The 24,630-nt window shown below is 40.4% G+C and overlaps 1 protein-coding gene across 3 annotated transcripts in view; it reads right to left on the minus strand.

Moving 5' to 3' along the window:
• LOC311272635 (RNA-binding motif, single-stranded-interacting protein 3) overlaps nt 1-23,188 on the minus strand; it is a gene marked incomplete at its 3' end in the record, with an annotated part of 290,445 nt that extends 267,257 nt beyond the window's left edge. For 2 of the 3 annotated variants that reach the window (XM_084379188.1, XM_084379186.1), the window contains exons 1-2: nt 22,664-23,188; nt 20,740-20,928 (exon numbers count right to left, since the gene is read on the minus strand). In XM_084379188.1, coding sequence (XP_084235314.1) covers nt 20,740-20,913 — 174 coding nt within the window. In that variant the 5' untranslated portion in view covers nt 20,914-20,928; nt 22,664-23,188. The remainder of the gene's footprint in view (nt 1-20,739; nt 20,929-22,663) is intronic. The other variant, XM_084379187.1, reaches the window with a different exon arrangement.
• Between the last annotated feature and the right edge of the window lie 1,442 nt (nt 23,189-24,630).

A 24,630-nucleotide genomic window follows, 5' to 3' on the forward strand; every position in this document is an offset into this window, starting at 1 on the left:
ACTGGCCCTCAGGTCACAGAGCTGGCCTCTAACAGCCTGACGAAAGTATGTGTGTGTGTGTGTGTGTGTGTGTGTGTGTGTGTGTGTGTGTGTGTGTGTGTGTGTGTGTGTTTGTGTTTGTGGCCAATACATTGGTCAGCTGATGACTTCAATTAATATTGGCTAATGATAAATCCATCAGAATCAGTGTATACATTAAAAAGAAAATTTCAGTAGACCATCATGTAATGTATTTTGTTGCTGAGCCATATCTTTTTACAACATATATTTTTTTAATTTTCAACTATTTATTGCTGTTGTTTTTAGTCTGTTAATTACATAGAATTGATTGTAAGAAAGAGCCGTTTAATCACAGTGATGTTGCTAGTTACGTGTACCGCATCTCTAGTAGGGGTCAACTGGTTAATCTGCACAAATAGGACGTCACAACGATCACTATTGGCAGGATTTGTCTTTAATAGTGGTCCATGGCTGCGCAGCCTACCTTGGCCATGCGCTGACTCTGTTTTATTCCACCAGCACACCGACCGAGTCACTAGCATTAGCGTTTAGCAGGAGCAGTCAAACATGCACCTATGCCCCTGAGTGGGCCTGTGGGTCCCGGGCACTGAATACATTGAAAAAAACAAATCAACATAATTTAATCATTTAAGTTTTTTATCAAAGGAAAAAACTCGTAAATTGACTATCAGTGGTAGGCTACGAAGACATGACCTCATCTCGTGCTTGAATTTTTCCACTACAGGCAGTTTTTATCGACTTAAGCTTTAAAAGCAGAAAATAATGACAGATGAATCTGTGATTAAATAATTCTTGGCTGCAGCCCTACTTATTACTTGCTTTTTTTATATTCTCACAGCTCTAGAAGGGGCACTGTGTAGCTTTGGGGGACAAACTCAATCTCAGAATTTTAATATTTACAATATTAATTAGGTGATAATACAAGCTCAGAAAAAAATATTTTTTCCATAACTGAATAAACAAGCTGCTCTCACAGGAAAATAAGGTCCCCAGAACAGAAGCTAGCAATGTGGCAAGGTCCGCCAAATATAAACAAGGTAAAACAGTCTGAAATTGTGTTGTCCTTTAACGTCAGTTTGTTTATTCAGCCATGAAAACAGAGTTTGTTTATTTAGTTTGTTTAGGCATAAAAAAAAAAATCAGTCAATGCACATCTTTCTCTTCTGATTAAAATTTCTTCCCGACAACTATGTCGTGCACCGTTACAGAGGCTTTGTCTGTTATTTGCTTATTTAAAGAAACTAATATTTGCTTATACAGCCTAATCTAATCTCCTCAAATATTAATATCAGTATTTGCATACAGTCTGTGTGTCTGAGCAGGAAAGTCAAAAATAGAAAAACACACAAGGACAGAGAGAGAGAGAGAGAGAGAGAGAGGTGTAAGGTGTATATGTGCCTGACTCCATGCTGTACCTGCTGGACTTGGCAGTGACAGGCACTGTCATCTGACCCTCTCCTCTCTTTCACTGGCTTCACGCCAACCTGCCTGAGCCGAGCCAGGCACATCGGATTAATATCTGCTGGCCTGTTACACGGCTCTGTCCTTACATCACTGTCCTCTGCCGCTGACTGTACAGTGAAACAGAGGCAACGGACAAGACGCACGTCAAAATACGCACAAACACTCCATTATTCACATCGAGGCAGCAAGTGAGTACCAGCGGTGTCAGACTGAAAATTCCTGTGCACTGCTCGTGGAGTTACAACATTTATTAACTCGATACATCAGTCTGATGTTCTGGTTCATACAGACTTCGCTCAGCACATGAATTCTACATGAATTGCTCCCATTTTGAAGAGCTCCTTTCCAATGCACCTGCATAACAAGTACTGCATGTGCAAGTTTTTTCTAATCAGCTCGCCATACTGGATTTCAGCCATTAGCAGTAGGGTGCCAAAGTGAGAATCATGCCGTGAGAGAGGCTACTGATTGTGGAAGCCTGCAGTAAAGACTTGACTTTTTGACTTCTCTCTTGAAGGATTTAGAAAAGTTGGGCTGAATTCAAGATGAGCAATTGCATTATTTCAATTTTAGCTTATTTAACTGGAATAACTCAAAAATAATATCAGGAAATATTGCTTGTTATTAGCTCGACTATGGTTTTATAGCAAGTTTCCTGTTGTACCAGTCGCAAAGATAATAAAGAGTTCAGGATGAATCAATGAAGATAAAAACACAAAAAAAATACAGTTTGATTAAAGAACAGGAGGAAAGGATGAGTGCATTGGTACAGTATATGTATGTCATGTTTCTGTTTCTGTGTTTGCATACTGCATTCACAGAAAAACTCTAATCACTCATCAATCATTTAATCAATCATATCATGCCATTGTTTGGGTCACAAGCCTTTCATATTTTATAACATGCTGGCTGAATGAAAGGAATATTTTCAGAGAAGATACAAAAGATTTCCCCAAAGACATCCTGAGGAGAAAAGGAGAAAAGCGAACAAAATGTATTATTTTTGAATTGTCCCTGAATTTGCTTTGCTTGGCTTAGATGTATCCTCAATATCAAAAACTCCACACAAAAACTGTGCACTCTGAAGTATTAGAGGGTCTCTGAGTTATCAGTCCACATACAGGAGCCTATAGCTTGCCAGCTTTTGCTCTGGGAATTTTATCATGACAATAGCGAAGCCGCCTCGGGGCCCTTTTAAGCTTCCCTCATTTCATTTCCATCTCTATTGCTCTCTGAGTTCAGTTACATTTGGCTGTGCATCACCATGGCAGCGGACACTGGCCCTTATGTCTGACTCAGACATCATCCAGAGCATTTCAGCTCTGAGTGAGTCATAATGAGTCCCACTCTCCACAGCTACGGCACCGAAAATAGGCTCACTTTCCTCCTTAAGATTTCTCTGGGGAGAACGTCTGTGATCATCTCTCAAAACGCTCCTTTCATTCTGCAACAAACATTTTCCAAAATAAGTAAGAGCTAGGAATGTTGGGATCTGGCCAAGTGAGTAGTGGATGTGTGTGAACAGGATATGCACACAAGGACAGAAAAACACATCATAAACACATTGACGCAGAAACTGTGCATATAAACAGAGAGGCGACTTTAACTGTGTGCACATACTGTATAACCTATTAGAGCCTAACAAGAGCCCCAACATATTAATCTCTAGGGTTGTGACCATTCTCCAAGTCCACGATTCAATTACATTTTCAATTGAAACATTAATTTTTCGATTATCGATGTTCAGTACTGTTACCGGTGGGGTATTTGTGTGTGTGTGATTGGCAATAAAATAAAATAATTTAAAAATGCGTTACTTTGGCTTTAATGCGGCATTCTTTCTCTGTCGGTAGTCACTCAACGTAACACCCACAACATTATCTGATTGGTTGCATGTCACAAGTAATAGCAACATGAATAATCTAAATGTGCAAAGTAACTAATAACTGAAGTTATTAAATAAATATGGAGCAGTGGGAGCCTAAAGTGGAGAAAAAAATTTAAAATCTAAGTAAAGTACATTAAAAGTGTACTAAAGTGCAGCACTTGAGGTAATTGTGACATTCAATGAGTTGTGTTTTGTTCAATTTTGAGACTAAGATTTTCATTTCCACTGCTAAGTGGTTGCAAATATCGAATAGTTCATCTGTCTCGGCCTGATTACTAATAGTCAGTTTCAGTATCTGCCCTGTAAAAAACATATCGGTTGAGCCCTAGCAAACTGTATGATGTTTGAGGCAAGGTTTTTAAAGCTCCACTATTACATCAGGCAGTCATTCTCACATTATTGAATTCACAGTTCCCAAAAGTTTTGCCAGTAATGCGCCTGTGTTTTTTGAATATGTTGCATTGTAAAATAAGCCGTCAGTCGAATAGTTTTTGGCGTTGCACCAAGAATGAACAGATGAACTTAGATAGAACATAAGAGGTTAAAATCATTTTCTGACAAATCAAGATAAAGCCCAGCACAGAGGAGCTGAGATTCGTTTGGTTTGTATGCAGTGTGTGTGTGTGTGTGTGTGTGTGTCACAAAGGTTTCTGTGATGCAGCCTCCAGGCCTCCAGTTCTGCTAAATGAGAAACTTCTTTTTCATTGTGATGGGAGGGGAGGACTGAGGAGACATGAGGAGGGAGGGATGTTTCCCACCTGAAATTTGTAAATGAGATTTACTAACCCTGGGCTCGACATTCATTCTGGATCCCACGTCTGGGGAAAATAGTCATTTCTGTCTCTCATTTTCCCCTATCTCTGAAATCTATGCACTCTACTCTGTCACTCAGAGAGACCTGTGGGGCATGTACCCAATACAAACCGTTGAAGATGGGCTCCAAATACTTCCTGGTTCTTTTTGTGGTCTATTCAGGTATGGATGAAATTCACTACATTGATAAAAATCAAATATCAGTTGGGATATAACCGGATTACCTGTTTCCCGTGATAAAGCTAAAAGGCATTCCATGCAGCAAACTCTGCCTTGTCTAGTAAAAAACAGTGAAAAAGAGTATTCTTATTGTAAGTAAGAGTCGTATTGTGATGCTTGTCCTTACATTTTAAAAGATTTGTAATTTTTGTGAAATTGTGACAATCAATATAACGAAGTGTGCACAGGAAGAAGATTAAATAAGAGGGTGAGAAAACAGTGTGAGGCGGCTGTCAACGCTGAATGTGATATTTTTTCTAACAATTCAAAATTGCAATTTAAAAATGCGGGCTGATTTATTTCATCAAAGAATAGTGAGACAATTATGTGATTAATTCAATAGCTGACAGAAAGTTGGCAGTAATGATTGCAATTATTTGCTAATCTAGACAGCTTGTCTTACTTATAGTCTTACTAAGCAGACCTGTGTATTTGCCATTTGCTGTTATTAGGTAGTTAATAAGGCCCGATAAGTATGCTGAGAAGCACATGAGAACTTTAATAAAATGCATGTGTCTATTTTTCTATTTAAGAATTTAGAATTTACTTTAGTGCTAAAAAAAACACATCAGTTTTTTCATACTGTCCAGCGCTGCAGCACTGTATTCCCCCTCCGCCTGAAACACTCTGTTTTAACTCCTGTCTCTTTAAGTCCCCCCTCCTGAATGCCCAGTCTCCTCTGATTTGTCAGCTCACACATGCCTGACCCAGCACCACTAACAACAACAGAGCAGCCATGCTAAATCAATTATTACATGCTAAAGTCATTATTTATGCAAATGTATGACAGTCACAGTATTAAAGGGGAGACTACTGACGAGGCGTTTCAGGAGCAGAGAGGCACGTCTTTTTTTTTACTTTGACCTTTTCAACTTTCAAGATCTTTTGAATGCAAAAGATCCAATTCCACTGAAGGAATGGAAAAAAATGGAAAAAGCATAACAGGTCTGATTTAAACCTGTGACCTACAACCAATCTCAATAAAACAATAGCTGCATGCTCCAACAGTTCAATATGATCCATGTGCACACAGTACACAGGCTCAAAGATCCATACAGAATGAAAGCGTGTAGCCAGCGAGCACAAGTGTGCAACAAAGAGATATCTATCCATCCAATAAAAACCACACCGTGTGCTAAAAATAGGCCCATTGAGAACAGTGTAGAAAGAGGATCTACTCCAGCTCTCTTGGCACAACAGTCCTTGCTCTCAATCCACCCCACCAACCTTCCGATGGGATTTGCTAACCCTGTGCAAATGTGCCAGTGACCCAGTCTGCTAGCTTTCTCCATCAAGGCCTTTTAAGGACTCCTAAGACAGTGATTAACATTATTACAAGTGTTACTTAAATCTGCTGGTGGAAGGACATAGGGGAGAGGAGATATGTAATTAAAGTATGAAAAGATGCAGAGGAGAAAATGGAATTAGTGCACAGAACCACGGCGCCATCTTTGCCATTTTTTTTTTTTACAGCTAATTATAAAGATTTGTTTCATAGTAGTCATGTACTAATACGACTGAGTTTAAGGAAAAGTTAATCAAGCACACCTGAGTGAGTGCTTAATCAGTTAAAATGCTGTTAGTGAAAACACCTGCGGGCCATTAAGGAGGAGTCTTTACTTGCTAGTTTGACTAGTTCGTATTTGCACCTACTCAACACAAAGCCGGACAAGAGGCAATTTAATAAAGAAAGGTTGCCTGACTGCTTGAAAACTGCAGAGGAATAATGGGGGAATCAATGGCAGGAAGAGGATAGTGTCATTGGGATTAGAAGGCAATCTGGATTAGTCAGAGGATCTGGGGCTCACGCTGCTGCTCCTGCAGGCATCGGATGACACATGCACAAAAATGCCAAGTCAGGCTGAGAGCCTCGGACAAGAAATGTGCGTGCATACCCATGCACGTTCATGTTGTCATTTGCTTTTCTCCAATTCACACGAGCCTTCTGCAATTTTACACAATAGTCCATTGTGATATTTTAATTTTATCAAGCAGAAATCCCTTGAGAAGAGGACGAGATATATCTTGCCACACGCTCTAATCACGCACTGTGTAATAGCTCTTTGCTCTAATATCTATAAAGTTAACAAAGTGCTGGCACAAAGTCAAATATGTATTCTATCCGTTTCAATACAATTGGCTCATATAACAAGCAGACTAATAATACTTGAGAAATAACTTAATTACCGCTCACTCTCCGCAGCGCTCTAATTATAGCCTTTACAAAAGAGCAGCAGTAATGCACTTTTAAGTGTAATGGGAGTTTACCTAATTAGGCCTATCACACACAGACATGAGCACACACGCACGCACACACACACACACACACACACACACACACACACACACACACACACACACACACACACACACACACACACACACACACTTAGACACTGGTGAGAAAACTGTCATTCAGTAATTAGTAGTGGTGATGAAACCCTCTATTACCATTTCATTTACACACCATCACAGGGCACAGTCGGCTGACCTCTGTGCTTGCATACAGCCAGGCTTTGCTAACAGCTTTTAAAATAGTAATATCTTTATGACTGAACTGTGGCACAGCACAGCGGGACACATTAGCTGCTTTGCTTTTTTATTTCCACAATCAGTTAAAAGCCAGTGCAGTATTTTACCATTATCTACTGCAGTAATGACCGTCTTATATCTCCATCGGTGGTGTTAATGAGTGGGCAGGAGCGGTCTAACTGCAGCAACTAATAGGGTTGGTCACACAGTCTAACTAGGTGCGAATATACATATATTACAGGCCATGGGGAACATAATAGAGGTGGTTGCTCTTATTATCACTGAGGTAGTGGGGTGCCCTAATGATGCCTCTGTGAGCTTAGCAGCCAACCAGCCAATCACCCGTCCAGTCAGCCATCGTAGTGTTCAGCTCTTTGTTTTAAACCTCAACAGATGTGCAAATGTCACTCACTTGGCCTGGACTCCAGTAGTGCGTTTGAGCTGGTGTGAGATCCGAAACTAGACTCCCTGCTGGGTTCACAGGGTTTACGAGATATGGAAACCTTTAATTTTACATTAACAAAGGTTCTACATCTGGTGCATTGGGAAAAACCGGAGGCCTGAGGTTGAAATGAGGTAATTTAAATATATCCTCAAGAGTTTTGCCAAGGTGGGGGTGGAGTGTTTGCCTTCTCATTTCCATCTAGATAAAATTGGCATGTACTTGCTGTTGCCAATTCTCCTAACTGGATACCTCATTAAACAATTTTCACGTGGCCAAATTCATCATTGGACATCTTTAAACATTTTGCTGATTTTCAACACCATTTTCATGCATAAGTCATGGGGATGCAGTGTTTATAACATCCAATATGACTGCCACTTCTCACTGTGTTGGACGCCCAGGAGACTCAAAGGGAAAAAAAACGCTCGCCTATCATTATAGAGACCCGGCTCAGCTTAAGTAGACAGTAGTCGCAACATTGCCACCTTGAACAGGCTGTGAAAAAAGGGCTAGTGTTCATGGGTGGGAAGCCAGTGAGGGATCACATTCTTAGTATCCCCAAGTTGTAATGCAGAGGCGGTTGGATTCTGGGGAAAGTGAAAAGCTACTTTTGCAATATGTCCTCCAATATGAAAAGAACTGACTGCCGTGACTCAATGTACGTGAAAAGACATGGCTGTTCACTTCCTTCCCAGGACACCAAACTGTGACACATGATATAGTTTGACATCAGATGGGGCTGTAAGGAACTAAGAGGTAGAGCAAACTGGTAGCATTCATGCTACGCTTGCATACCAACCTCATAGGTTCTGCAATGAGTTTTACCAAAAATTAAATTTTATTCAATTAATTTAGTAGTTCCAACACAGAAGGAGTGGGGTTTGCAATCCAACTCCAGGGCATGACAATATTATCGAAGGGGAAACCAAAACAAACAACCGATACCAACTAAAAGAGCAGAGCTATTAACTTCGGAGTATGACTTACTATACTTTCTAAGTGCTATATGGAGGCAACTTTCTTGAGTTTCTTGAAGATGTTTCACCTCTCAAGAGGCGTAGTAGTAGTAGTAGTAGTAGTAGTTGTTAAAATAATTCTGCGTTCATTTAGAACTGGAGGAAGGAGATCGGACTCAGCTCAAAGTTCAAACAAGGGTTTTAATCTTGTACAAGAGGAGCATTCACAGAGCAACACGCAGGTCAGTTACAAAGTGAAGACTCGCTGTCTAAAGAGGAAATCAGGGTATTTATCTCCCTCTCTCACTCTGGGTGTGTCATCACTATAATAGATGCTTATTCAAGCCCATTTACAGAGAGGAGAATGTTTATCTTTAGTATCTGTCGTTTCCTTACTTAGGTCACAAACAAGTTTCAAGGCAAGGCCATAGAAGAGATCACAATTCACAGGTCACAGTTCACAGTCTCTCTAAAAAGGGCTGTGTAACATCAATTCACACTCTTCTACATATAGCACAAAATTCTCATAACAGTAGTAGTAGTAGTATCCTTCTCAGCTGCACAAAAAATTGTCAAGCAAGACTTACATATTCACTTCCCAAGCCAAGTTCATCTGATAAATCTTCACCATACATTCAGGTCCTTTTGAAGCATACACTATTTTGTGGTTAAGACTGAATAGACAACATTTTATCATACAACATATATATGTTCTCACAATGTCTGCTGTGTAAGGGCTAGTTCAATCTCATATTGTACCATTTATGGATTCAAGAACGATTTGTTTCTTACATCGTTTGGGTTGATTCAAACCAGAATATAAAATCGCCATCTGAAGTGCAGCTTTTCTTTGACATGTGCATTTCTGCACAAACACAATTGTGGCTTCAATAAAATAGATCATTTGTAAACTATTGTTACATGAATATTTTCACATGGCCCTTGATCTAAGATCAGTGTTTTGAATAGGCTATATCACGAAAGTAACCAACAAAGACATAATCGGAAACATTGCCAGTCCTGTTATTTTTATGTGTTTTCTAGTGAAATTTATTAACAGTATGCACCTACATCTGGGATCTGCTCCGTGTCAGACTAAGTGAAACCAATTCTCTCACAAAGATTTCACCACCAACACTTCTCAGCAAAGTTGCAGCATTTGTTTCCTGTCATTACACCCTGTTAAGCGTTGTAAATGTTGTGTATAATTGGCTACACATGGATTTTTCCAGCACAAAATAGATATTATAGGGAGGATTTGATACAATTCTTTATAGTTTTATATGGAGGTTTAAATCTTGTAGTTTCTATTTGAGATCTTTATATGCTTGGAATTATAAAAAGCAGTATTTATTTGCAATAAAACACAAAAACGTAAAAAGAAAATCATGTTGCTCTTTTGATTTCTCAAGATGTTAAAAGGACTGCAGCCAAGCCTCGTCTAAACACTGGAAAGAAATTGATGCTAAGGGCTTGATTATAATTAATCAAGAGACATTTCCGAGTGGAAACAGATTGTCCAAATGGAAATATTTCATTGCATGTGTCACGAATAAACAGTGCAGCATCTGCCAGAGCAGACAGAGCAGAGCTGAGGTTATCCTCCCATTAGAACGCCCTTATCTCAAAGATGTCCTAAAAAACAGTCATTCTGTGTCGAACCTAGAGTTAAAGCACTTGATCTATGCTTCTGCGTTGAATCCTACGGCATAGCCTACACCATAGCCTGAGATGGACCCAGAAATGCAAACGCAAGTCGCAGTGATCCAGACCACAACAAAAGTGATTGGTCCGCTTGTAGCATCGCATTTTTCCGCTTCTCCTCCGCTGCATAGTAGTGGTGTTACTACAGGGGATTATGAGCTGTAGTGACCCCTAGTAAACACACCGACCTCTTCGGCTGTTGCAGTCCCTCCTCCAAACGCCAAGTAACGTTATAGCTTGGTGTATATGGATGCACTCACTGGGTAAAATACAGCTGCCCATCAGCTCACCACCACCAGCAACCGACAGGCTAAATGTTACAGTATAGGCTCTATGTAGTGTCTGCATGCAACTATAAATCAGGCTTAAGTCATTATCATTCCATGATGACTAAACCAGACAGGACAAGATAATGTATTTATGTCTGAGGCTGGATTTTCTTGAGAGCAGAGTTAGTGTTCTGTTCTACCCAAAATTATGCTCGCACAGACACTAATTTAATGGAAATGCGTACGTAAGTGATGTAGTGGCACCATGTCCTGAGTATGATAAGGATATACAAACTATTCACATATGCTAGAAAAAAATAAATAGCCTAAGCAGCTGTCCCCAATTCTTATTCTGATCTACACCTAATTACCACTGCTACTGGGGTGTTGAAACAAAACAATATGTTTTTGTAAGCAAATCAAAAGTACAAGCAGTTTGACAGCATGACTAATAAGGAAATAAGCCAAGCACTCTCCAATTCTCTTTCTTCCTACTGTGTGCAAATGGTTGCGAAAGCTTTTTGTGCATTAACTTCTTTCAACTGATATCTTTTGTGTTCTTTAGAAAAACAGGCTTTTTCATGAGTTCCATGTATTTTTGAATTATTAATTACAAAACTGGCATTGGCTGGGATGATTTCATTAATAACGCCTAGAAATAACACAATGATACACATGTTTTCATCTTGCTTTGTCTTGAAAATGTGCAATCTGCATATGAAAACAATAAAAAACAGCCCTGCTGAAACATGAATATAACAAGGAACAGTAATGTCTGATATAAACCACTCAGTTTGTCCAGCTTTTCTAACTTATTTTGGAATCTGAAAATGGCTCATCTAAAACAATAATCACACATTGTGACTGTGGGCCCCTTTGTGTTTACCCACTACCTAATATGATCCCTTTTTTGTTGCAGAATGTTTACTAAAACAAAAATCCACGAAGTAATTGAGTAAAACATGTAATCCACCATTGACTGTTAAACTGCATATAAGTATAAGTCAAACTGCTAATTGAACATGCTGTACATAACAGTTATAAGACTTTAAGAGGCACACGATGTACAGTCTATGGACAGAAATGAGAACATATTTTCTGGCAATGTATAAAACTCTAATATAAAAATTCCACCCTGTGAAAACCAGGACGGACTACTGCTAATCCAGCACATTTGGCAATTCTGCACAAGTCTTCCTTGACCTTTCCTTTGCTGCCAAGTCATCACAAACAGAGTGAACAGTTCCCAGCCTTGACACTGAGTCAGAAGCAAACCCCCCCCGACAACACACACGCCTCCACACAGCTCTACTGTAGCAGACACACAGCAAACATCCACGGGGTGCTCAATTCATTAAAAAGTGAAAATGCAAGGGGCTGAATTTTTTTTTTTTTTTTTTTTGATCACAGCGAAGGATTTTCCAGATGGCCTCCTAAATAGGGTGTACTCATGCTTATGTTCCCATGCCAAATTGCTGGCCTACAAATCAAGTTACACTTCCAACAAATATTTCATTATGGACCATCTAAATGCAAAACAACAGCAGTAGTTTTTTCATATGTAGTCTACGGCTTTAAAAATGCTCAGGAAAAAAAGTCTGCTTTGATGAATACTAAAACAGCTTGCAGCATGATATTTAGAGAAGAACAACAATGTGATTTCTGTCAACGCATACAGTACATATTTACACACAAGCACATGTAGAGCAACCACCACCACAAATCTCAAAGGAGGCACCTGTCAACCAAAAATGCAGAATGCTGTTTGGAGGCCATTTGTGAGTGTATGGGTTGAAGGTCAGCTGGATAGGATGTTGGAGTCAGGCAGGACTGGAGTCATGACTGGTGACTCTGCTGAGTCCAGTGAGCCCGTTAGGTCATCTGTGTCGAGGGTGGATTAGGAGCGGTCGGTGATCCCATCAAAGCAATGTGTCACCAGCACCGTGTCTTACCGTGGAGCCACACACTCCAGCGAGCACTGATCCCCTTAACTGACTCTCAGCAGGCCCGGCAACTAAGGCGAGCTGACAGCAGGGCTATTTTCGTGCAGAAATCACCCCTGTTTGGACAGGGCCACAGATAGAGATGGCCGGGGCCCATGCCATCGCTCTCCATTAGAGAGAATGAAAAACACAGTGAGGATCCCACTTTGCCACTTTGCAGCAGGGAGCAACCTTTTGCTCACGACAGCTCCGAGAAACAGATGAGGGATAAATGTGTTGTGACAGCAGCTAATAAGGTCCCTGTGATCTGCTGGTCGGTGTGTCAACGTGTGTGAGTCTGTGTGTCAGTGTGCACGAGTGAGTGCCCATTTGTCATCTATGTTTATACTAAAAGTATGCTTTGAACAGAGGAGTAAAACACACTGATGAGAGATAAATAGAGCCACTAAAGGAGGTTGTGTCTTGATACGTGACTACTTGATACATATTTGACATCTTTGATCATTCTTTCTTCCTTTGTATGACAGATTAAAGAGCCAATGGACTAAAATAGCATGCAAGAACACAAAGTCTCTGCAAATAGCCAGTCTTAAAACAAATTAAATAGCATACCGGTCAAACTTATTAGCATTTCTTACCATCTATACTGTTGCTGATACTAAAGAATCTTGTACAGTTTCCCGAAAAGAGCTATCTAAACCATATGTGCCACTTTCACCATTTCTACAGAGGTTTCATTTGCATTTCAATACATATCACTATCTCTATAGGTCCACATGTGCCTGGCAAGCTTAAGTTTACAGTAGGCATCCATGCAGCGATCACAAATAGAGCTAAGGATTAAAAAATCAATTTGTAATGCTCTTTCACCTTCTCGCTAATGATCATCCGTCCCTAATACATGAGATCATGGACGAAGGCTTGACCTTGGCCACCAAACCAGGAGCCAACCCAATTACTTCCTGCTCTTGACGCTCCAGAGACGATATATTTATCTCACCTCCCCTGACAGTATTACAGCGCATTCTTTTTAGTGTGAAAGTAGCATCTACTGTCTAACAAAATGACAGAATATGTTTTGAATTAGAGTCTACAAAGTGCTTGCTTTCAAATGACGCATCTTTTTGCCTTATTTAGAACTGATAAGTCATGTGTTATGGCTGGTGACTGTCTGAGCTCAGGCATGGCTGGCTAATAACAGTTAGCTGTTTCCACATTGGGTGCTGATGTAAATGCTGCATCACCTCAACTCGTGGATGGATATTTTAGTGGTGTTCCTGCAGTGCTTCATAACAGTTTCGCAAAGTTAGCACCCTGCAGAGGTTTCAACAAGCTGTCTGTTGAAATGTGGTCATACTTTGGATTAATATTCAGAAGAGCTTTGAAAATCTCCTTTTTGTTCCCTTTGTTGGTCTATGAAATGCGCCATCACTATGTTTCTGATACTAGTGAGCGACCCAGTGATAAAGCTAAATATAATCCCTTTATACGGCAGACATTTCGAAAAAATACAGGTGTTGCCAATAACATTAACCATGGCTCCTTTCTATTCAAGAATGTTACGCACAGAAACCTGGCATACTGAGTCCAATGCGTCCAATTATTCTATTTGTTGCATCGTCAAGAAGTAAAGATGATTTTGAAGTCCTCTCACTTCTTGAACAAAGAAAAAAGATCATACTGAATCCTGAATCCATCCAATCCTGAAAACAAGACATGAGCAAGGAGAGTTTCATCTGCTGATAAAGAGGTTGTGGAATTATCCCAATCGCTTCCAGGTGCTTTTCAGGATGTCAGTGGTCCAGTTTGATACACTGCGAGCTATGCTTGAACCACACATTAAAAAGAAGACCCCCAATTTCCTTGAACCTCTTAATCTTGAACAGCTGTGGACGGTATATATGTGGAAACAACCCTCTAAAGGCTTTGATGGATGCAAAAAATGCAGAAAATCGAATCTGTTCCAAAAAAATGAATGATGGGCAAAAGTTCTGGAGTCAGTGTATAAACATGAGGACACACTTCCTTTTAACTGTGTAATTTCGTATGAAAAAAACTGACATGGTGTGCAAAGTCCTTTAGTCAAACTAGTGTGACTGTGGGCCAGCATGTACAATACCAGGACCCTGTAACCTGAGGAATTTTAAAATGTCTCCTGTGAAATACTAGGCCTACTTATTATATCTTGTTTTCAGTAATCGCTGTTTGTTTAACACAAAGTACATTAGTATCAATTATTGCTGCAGTCCAATTATGCAGTCCAAATATATCTGTTAGCAAATCGATAAAGTTTAATTGAAATCTGCATAATTTATATTTGATATACTGATGCGAGAAAAGGACTTTTCTCACAGCAAACATTTCGACTTACGCGTACGCTGCCAGTACGCTATGCCAGTTAGCCAACATGAATAACATCAGGACCCTGGTTAAACTTATTAAGGATGACTGCTACTTAGCATTCAAGGATATGTACTTATTTGGATGGATTTATTAAAATTATATACATGTAAAACAACTAAATATTTAATCAGGGCTTTGTATCAGCAGTACGTATAGAATCCAGCTGAAAACATTCGTTCTTCGTCTTTACTTGACAACATAATTCCCCAAAGTATAATCTAGACAGAATTGTTTTTAAATTGTACTCATATTAGCTTTTAAATACTCAGGGTAGCATTACAGTAATGAGATTATCACATAAGCTACACATCAGCAGTTGTACTTTATCTGCCTGCAGTTCTTTGCCGTCACACTTTAGTCACATCTCACCTCTCTGCAAAGCAGCCACCTCAAAAGGCATTTTCCTTGAAATAGCCTGGTGCATGGCAGTAAATATTTGTGCTGTCAAAGGATTAAGACATCACAGCATATCTAAAACTATTAGAGCTACAATTTATATTCCTTTCCTGACACAGCTGAGCAGAGAAGCCATTAATTTTCTCAACAGTAGTAAGGAGTTTTTAAAGGTCCCTACTACGGTGAAGGTTTTGAACTGCAATGCTGGACTCTCCAACACACACACACACACACACACACACACACACACACACACACACACACACACACACACCAGTTATCCTGCAAATAGTCTGCTTGCAAAGAGCACATGGTAATTTGCAGTTTAATGTGCATATTACAGTAATTTGCACATTGTGCTGTTTCCTATGATCAGGCATACTGGATATGGATTGACCTATGCTTTAGGAAACCTGCAGCGGCTTGGGGCAGACTCCTGGACTGCTCCATCCACAACCCATCAGCCCACCTCCACTACCTATTCATATCCGGAGGAGGGGTGTGGGATCGATGGCATGCCGGGATGCTATTAGAGCTGAGGCAGCCAGGCAGCCACGACTTCAAAAGCAAAGTGTGGGAGGAGAAATAACACAAGGTAATTATCTGGGCCCCGCTAGCTACAACCAAGGTAATCTGTAGAGTGGAGGACGAGGGGGGCTGTGGAGGTGGTGTTCTAGATGTCTGTCTGTGTTTACCTCAACTCACTGCACTCTGCTCACTCCAGCAATGCTGACGGAGGAGACAAAAACTTGTCATGGCAAACATTTTTGTACATTTTACACTATCATCTACTATATTTACCGCACAAATTCCACGGTTAAACCGTTGACCAGCTTCAGAGTTTACATGCAACACAGCTAATGCTGTTAATTAAAAGACAGAAAGTGGTAATGACAGCGAATCACATCCCAACCTGCCACACTGCTGCTGAAGCCAAATTGCCTAGCAAGGTGAGAAGCCATCTGCTTTCCCAGTTATCTTAAAAGTCATGATGAATGAGAAGCAGCCATGAGGCAAATGTTCCAAAAACATCTGGACAACAAGTCATCGCAAAGTCAAAAAAGTTCCACTTATCTGCCTGCAGTTTACACAAGTTGATTTTATTGGTTAACAAACACGAAATTCATTCTGACTTGGTGACATCTGCACAGATTTTAATTTTCTGATCGCTCATTTGGAAGTGTACACAAAATCTTCAGTCAGAGCAATTTAATATAATTTGCTTCCTCTGAATGTTTCTCATTTGTGTAATCAAATACAGCAGCAATGATCGCTGGTACGACTATTACACTCCACACTTAAAAACTCAATCCCTCGTGACTCTTTTCTAATGGAGGGAAAACACACATTACCACAGATCGGTCTGTTTTACATACATATGAGAGAAGAAAAAACGGTAAAAAAAAAAAGGTACACAAGCACAGACATAAACACACACACACACACACACACACACAGACTCTTAAAATAAAGAACAATTATAAGAAGTGCAGGATCAGCAAGGTAACTCGTGTGTGCGGCCGTGTGTTTTGTGCATGCCGACTTATTTCTGCTTCCAGTGCAGTTAATGAGTTAAAGGTCAGTAGGCTGTTATGACACCAATTAGTGCAATACTTCAAATCAGCATTGTAGCTCCTCATCAGTGGTGGTCAGCTGATGCTTTGAGATTTCAACAAAGCTAATTGCAGTATAATGAGCACAAACCGATGCCATCACGGTGAGAGATGCTACCAGAAATGATCCCTTGGGGTGGTTTAGGGGTCATGTACTGCGCTACAGTTAGAGTCACTGATCAACACAGGGGTCAGGGTACAGTGTGGTGGCAGGGGTTATGTTGAGGTTAAAGTGCAGGGTCAGCTTTAAGACCTTCTGCTTGACCCTTTAAATTAAAACATTTCGTGATCTTCCTTTAGGATTTTTGCATTAGCCACATGGTTGTTAAGATGTTTTCCTTCTACATTTACACTTGCTTATCCAACATTTTAAAGTACTTGGTCTAATTTTAAGTTATGTTTTTCTTTTCTGCAGAGACAACACCCCATACATTGGTGTTCTCCATGGTGCGACAGTGTACTAGTACTATCATTTGATTGGTGCAATATCTGTGGCTGGGCACAAAAAAAAAATAGTTTAATTCAAATGACTCCAAAGGCAGTTAACCACCTGGGTGGTTACGCAATAGTCTTTGCTTCACCCCATCTGTGATCTGAGCACTCCCTGTAATACTCAGTGACTCCATATGTGTTGTGACAGGTGTATCAGTTGCTGACAGTTTTGGCAGTCCAGTCATTTGCCATCACCACAAATGGACCCACTGAAGAGAGAGACCTGTCGCTAGCTTGAGGCGGCTGTGGCTTAAGAGGTAGAGCAGTCGTCCTAACAATCGGAGGGTCTGTGGTTTGATTCCCAGCCCCCGCAGTCTACATGCAAGAGAAAAGGACCTTTCTCACAGCAAACATTTCGACTTACGCGTACGCTGCCAGTACGCTATGCCAGTTAGCCAACATGAATAACATCAGGACCCTGGTTAAACTTATTAAGGATAACTGCTACTTAGCATTCAAGGATATGTACTTATTTGGATGGATTTATTTAAGTTATATACATGTAAAACAACTAAATAGTTCATCAGGGCTTTGTATCAGCAGTTTGTATAGAATCAGGCTGAAAACATTCGTTCTTCGTCTTTACTTGACAACATAATTCCCCAAAGTATAATCTAGACAGAATTGTTTTTAAATTGTACTCATATTAGCTTTTAAATACTCAGGGTAGCATTACAGTAATGAGATTATCACATAAGCTACACATCAGCAGTTGTACTTTATCTGCCTGCAGTTCTTTGCCGTCACACTTTAGTCACATCTCACCTCTCTGCAAAGCAGCCACCTCAAAAGGCATTTTGAGGCATTTTTCCATGCAATCTGAATGTTGCTGCTACAGTGCAGTGCTGCTACAAATAGGTGTTGAGTCAAGGATGCTCAATTGTGACCACCTATGCACCCTTCAACCTCAATAAAAAGTTTGCTATTCAACAAATAACACCAAGGTGTCCACAGAAATCAACCACGCTCCAGGAAACAAAGGTATGCACTGATTCTGTCACTGAAAATGTGAAAAAATAGATCATAGCGTTCACCACAGGCTTGCTTCACAAGACATGAAACCCGCCCAGTACAACCACAGTGAGCAGATAAAATCACATCCAGGAGCATTTTGGGATTAAGTGGCACTGAAGCATACTTCATCAGTGCTTTGCTGAGAGTAAAATGAATTTTAAACCTTTGAACCTTATTCTGCCCCTGGGTATTCAGATTCTGGAGAAAGTCTGGGGATTCAAACTGGCAAATTTACTTTCAGCATCTGACTTACTTAACCTCTAAGCCACAGCTGACTGCACTGTGGACGACCTCATATGCCACAGCAGCTCTGAGCCGAAGCCCACGGGTCACACTGTGCCACCTCATTCTCTATGATGTATCACTAATAAACAACAGGGCAGGCCAGATGCACCCTTTAACAAGGACAAGAACACTGGTCCGCTTCCAACGATGACAACTTGATGAATAAACTCGCCAGATTAATCAATGACACCACGGCAGCAGGAGCCCGCCTGCCAACCGGTTGGTCAGGCAGTGTCAGAGGCACACACACTCCCAGGGCCACCCTCAGTACGCTCAAGTAGGTGTTGACTCAACTGCTAATTAAACAAGAAAGAGCACAAAAATGAAAAAAAAGAAGTACACACACTTTATTGCACACACACACTTACACCTACATGGGTGCGATGACATTGGCTGTGGCCTTGTTGCCCATGTCTGCCACTTGGGGAGACCTACCGCAAAATAAAAAAAAACTGTGTCTGACGTTGCCGCCGACATCTAGTTAAAAAGCCTCTCTTGTGCTCTTAAACTCAATAAACTAACGCCTTCATGCCTCATTGCTTCACAAAGCGGCACCAACAACCAAAGACAGACAACAAATGTCTGTGTTCAACATAAACACTGTGTACTCAAGCTTTCTGCAGTGGCAACAATCATTATGACAGCTTTTATTGTCAGTTGCCTACCATAAGGGTGCATCAGTATACAATACAAGCAGACATGTAGCCAATTGTTGGAACGAAGTGTGTGAAGGCAACCAGGAAGCCCTGCTTAAGTGTGTGTGTGAAACTCTTGCTTGTTTCATTGAGCCAATTACATCTAAAGGAGAGAGAGAGAAGGCGATCTTTTAACCAGCCTTGTGGAGAGGGCGAATTGAATTTCCCAACAAAATGTCAGCGGTAGAGGATTTCAATAAACTGTCTGACCAAGTTAAAAAAATATGTTTCTTGTCCTTTAATTTGCATGGTTACGTTTTACCATACCTTTTACCATAAAGCACTGGTGATTATAACTGACTAATGAATGTTCGTCTACATCTAATTATTACAACTACTGTTATCAGACAGCAAAAGAGAATTGCACCTACAAACTATACGTATACTAATTATGGAAGTCTTTGTTTCAGTATGACGCACATAAATGCAGTGTTTCATCAATGAAGCTGACTTTTAATTACTCTGCACATGCAGATGTTTGATGGAAAAACATTCAAACCAAAACACAAAGACACATTGTGGGTTGGGGTTTATCTATTCAGGGGCCTCTTATATATTCTGTATGTTGAAACGCTGCACCAGATTGAATCATAAATCGGTTAAAAAATAAAGCTATAGGTAAAAATGTACATGCCTTGCCAATAAAGGCTTCCTGCTTGAACAAGCTGTCACCACACTGAAAGCAATTATTCCTCTTTTACATATTAATAGCTTTTGATATCCAGATGCTTCAGAAGCCCTTTTACCTCACCAGGATGAAGACCCTAAAGGGTTATGTCGATTACTGTTTGCTCAAATCTGCCCAAAAGACTCAAAATTGATACAGCAAGCCATGACAAGCATCCCATTCAGAGCTGCCAGTAGCAGTCAGTCCAGTCATCTAGTGAATGTTTTCGTATATCTGTTCTGTTTATTCTGCCACTATCTCTTCCCTGCTCCGAGGCCTATAGTGCCTCTCAGGCTGATTGACGGAAAGAGGTTCTGGCTCCTGCCAGAGAAGCATGATTGACGTCCTTGAGATGGAAGAGAGCCAGGGAGGATTTTTACTGTCATTCTTGGACGTGCAGAGGGCTCCAAGATGGCAAAGGGTTGATATGTTTGAAAATCAGCACGCACATGTGGAGAATGCACAATCTACTTAATGCACGTATGTATCATAGCTGTGGTTTGGAGCATGCGTAAAATGGTTTTCATGGCAACATAACAGCGCATTACCTACTTCCTTTGAAACCGCTGAGGCCGAAGACCAAAAGCACCTACAGTTTCACTTTTTCTTGCAACACTGGTGAGCAGACAGGTCCTTTAAGCATTGGATAACTCACACTTCTCTGCAGTTATCAATGGTTACCACACAACTATACAACATAAAAAAACGCGAATGCATTGCATCCTGGGTTTTCAGCTCTCCAAGAGGTAACACATTGAATGAGGAAGTCTCTCTATGTGAAATTAAAAGACATATTACCCAGAATAGCTCAACAGACAGTCAGGATCTCATCAATCATCACACATGTACAGGCACACCCAGACACACATGCATTCAGCACAGCAGCTGCAGATGTGCAGCAGTGGGAGTCTGCGACTTACTTTTTTGTCGTCTTTCTGGCTAGCCGGCTGCGCATCCTTACTGTGGTTGTCAGCAGAAGGCCTGCCGCTGGCATCCGTCTGTCTGTCGTCCAATTCATTCTGCTGATTGGCCCCTGACCGAGGAGAGCCCAGAGGGTGGGGCTCAGGCTGCTGAACACCACTCTGGACCTCCATCTTCCTCTGCAGTGCCTTGAAAATGAAGATGGTGGAGAATTAGGATGGAAAGGGAATAAATTAGACAGGCGGTGATTCATATATTTTGGTTCTCATCATTTTTCCTCAATCCCAAATACACACTGATGTTCCTTCACAGCACATGAGGATATAACTAAATGTCGGAACCTTCACCAGGTGATATAAAGATGCAAAATTAAAATAAAGATTTACGAAAGTATATCCATAACTGAAGGTATACGCTAGAAGAAAGTCAGACTAGATGCAATGATAGCGATGAACAGGAGTATAATATGTGTCTTTTTAGTGTTGGATTACATACAAGTACATAGACTCTGACAATTGAATGAAAAAGATTGGTAAAGTATTTGTTCACTAATGTCCCTTAGATTTTCTTTAATCAAACATACACTGTATTATCAAGTGCAATTTGCATTTTCACAAAAAAATCCTCCGCATGACAACACATAGGCCTAATGAAGAAAAATGTGTTGGGCCAACATCATTATTATCAAACTCATATCTTTATAATAAAATTAACTAGACGGATAAAAATCAGCTGTTCAAGGACTCCTGCACCGTGAGTAATCTATCATTGGAACAAGGCACTGCAGGACAGCAGTAATCCTTTGCTTTAATAAAATATCATCCCTATCCTGATATAGGAAAGTAAGCACAGTGAGTTTCTACCCAGTAACAACCATATGTACTTGTCAAAGGAACAGGTGCCATTAATAACTGTGATCCCTACCAAGGTGCTGTAGTGCAGCTGATCCTGACCTCTGACCTCATATCTGCCTCTGAATAATTATAAATTAACCTGAGCATCTTCTTTTTAATCTCTGAAAAAATAAAACTGTTTTCATATCGGTGCATATTGGGCAACATATAGTAACAATAAGGGCTCGAAAATAACGCCGATCCCGGGGTATAAGTTGGATTGTAGTGTAAACGTATTTTCAAATCAATTTGGGATTTTGGGGCTTAGACAAACGAGATGGTGGCATTTTGTGTGGTTTGTTATTTTTCAGCTGTTTTTTTTTTTATTTTTAATGTATTAAAACAAGTCCCCATCTACTTCAGTTGCTTCGGAGAACGTTACAACTCTGTTTTCCTGTGAAGCTCCAGAAATGTTGTGTGGAAATACGAAAGTTCACGTAACCTTCCATCGTCTTTTTATTTTTGGGTGAACTTATCCTTTAACTGCACAAAAAAAAAAAGGAAGCTGAGTGACGAGAGTGCTGTAAAACAGTGTGGTTTGTGTAAGGAAGTTTCACTGCATTATATTAGTTGCAAGTGCACGGTGTTTTCTAGTCCCCGAACAATAACGCAGCAATAAACAAAGCATAGAGAAGTCACCTCCTCTGAAGGGCAGATCAGAGACTATGTGTCTGAAATCAGCAGTCGGGTGATGTTTGGCACTCTGACGCTTCATTCTGCATTCTGGGGGCCATCAATAAGTTATGAGGTCACTTGGTCGTGATGAGCTGCCTCATAAATACATGTCCTGAAGGAGCTTTTTAACTTCAACATTTTAAATGCTGGAGCACACTGACAGCAGAGGGGGAAAAAGGCTGCAAGACTTGGCACATCAGGTGAACTCACCTGTATGTTAATTAACCCCTCTGACGTGTACTGTGACGTTGACATTTAATTAGGAAAAAGGTCCAAAAACTCTGAAAAAAGGTATGACATGTCATTACAGCTGCAACACATGAACCTGTTGTGTATCTTTACTGGGATAAGTTACCTCGCAGGTGAGGCTCCAGGTCAGCACTGGATTTTATGACGACTCTCGAAAAAAAAGCGTTCAAAGTTGGCTCCTTCCTGAATTGCTCATGTGCACCAGCTTCACGCTAAAATAACCTGCAGTCGCCAAACGACAGGCTGTTTCACTCAATACGGATACAAACATTATCTGACGTCCTAACAGGAGGGTTGTCGACGCCGTGTCCGTGTTATCACGGCAGCTTATGGCGGCCGCACATTAGCATAAACAAGTCGCAAAACAATGCCGAAATACCTCTGTCACTTCTCGGCTCCTCGTTAAGTCAGAAGCATATCAAGAGGAAGATGCGGTAGTGCAACTTGCTTTACATCTCTGTTGCTGCTCTGACGCGGAAAGCCACGGCAGTCTGGGGCGGAACAACAGGCAACCGGCTCATTTAGTTGTCTGAGAAGTTATTCCGTCCAAAGGAAAAAAAAAATTAAAAATAAACAGAGAGGAGGAGCGGCTGCGAGACACTGGAGACGCCGCCGAGGAGGCAGTGCGCGCGGTGTCAAAGCTGCACAACCCGCCGCTGGTGCTGCTGCCGCTGTCACGGCGGGCGTGTCCCCGCGAGCTGTCACCAAACAAACCCTCCTCCCTCCCGCCCACCTCGCGTGTCAAACATGGTGCCTTCAGGTGCTGCTCGAAACCTCCTGTATCCCACAGACAAGAAGGTGAGAATGACTTGTACTTTCAAGGGTTCAAAATTGAAATTGTGTCGGTTTATTATTATTATTATTATTATTATTATTACCATTATTATTATTATTATTATTATTATTATTATTATTATTATTATTAGTCTTAAAAAGAAACACAGTAAGCCCAAGTGACTAGAAAATTTGATGCACAAGTCCAGGCGAAGGTGCTCTACAAAAAATCCCATTGGAGCATATAGGTCCGCCATGTTGGATTTGTGTTAATTAGCATAAGGTCAAAAACCCAAACGTGACATCTACGTTTGCAAATTTTTCTCAATTTTACTGACACTTCATCTATTATAAATGACAAAGATGGATAAAAAACATGGCCGCTATCCATCAACATATCTTTGCAGAAAGCATGGCTTGCAGCAACATTTTTCTGAAGCAATCACTTTCATGCCCTTATGTGCCAGAAAACACACTTTAAAACCTGAAAAATCTCAAATTTGTCACCATAAGAAAAGGGAAATGTTTGTCACTTTGTTACAATTAGGTCTACTACATTTGACCTACCACACTATAAATCTATTTATTAATCAGCCTAATTGTTTGGAGGTGTTATATAAGGTACCCAAAGGTCATGCTTGACTTGTGTTAGAGTACAGATATCATGTTAAACTACATCATGCGCTCCCACTAGCGGTGGTCTAAAATATTTTGCTGAGAAGGCCAGAATCTATTCAAATGTGTGGAAGTTTTAGGAAACATTCATGTATCTTCTCTTCATCTCCAGCATGAAGAATAATAAACATTGAATGTGGAAGATCTGAATTTGTGTTCAACAAACAGCAGAAAAGAAAAAAAAACACAGAAAATAAGCGTGTCATTCAAATGCAAAATAGCCCTCATCAAATGGTAAATGGCTGCATTTTAATAACAATTAACACCAAAGTGCTGTACAACTTGGCTGTCATTCATTAAAAAAAATTCAGCTTAATCAAACAAATTGTACTTGAGTAAAGGTCTTAAAATATATGCTGTTAAATATAGCTACTGAAGTATCAAGGCAATTTCTGGGCATTAAATGTACCTTAGTATCAAAAGTACAAGTAAAAGTACATAATACATCTTGTTTGGCTCAAGGCACAGTGTTGTTACAACTTAATGTGGAGCAGTTTAACAAAAAAGTGAGCAATCCTTGTCAGATTGTTTCATTAGAAGAATTTCTAGAGGCTAAAAAAGGGGAAAGTATCCAGTATTGTATATACAGGAAATGCTGTTTAGTCCCAGTATGCTTTAAATTAC

The sequence above is a fragment of the Pagrus pagrus genome (assembly GCF_965226575.1).
Source record: "Pagrus pagrus genome assembly, chromosome: 17".
In the NCBI taxonomy this organism is placed as follows: domain Eukaryota; kingdom Metazoa; phylum Chordata; class Actinopteri; order Spariformes; family Sparidae; genus Pagrus; species Pagrus pagrus.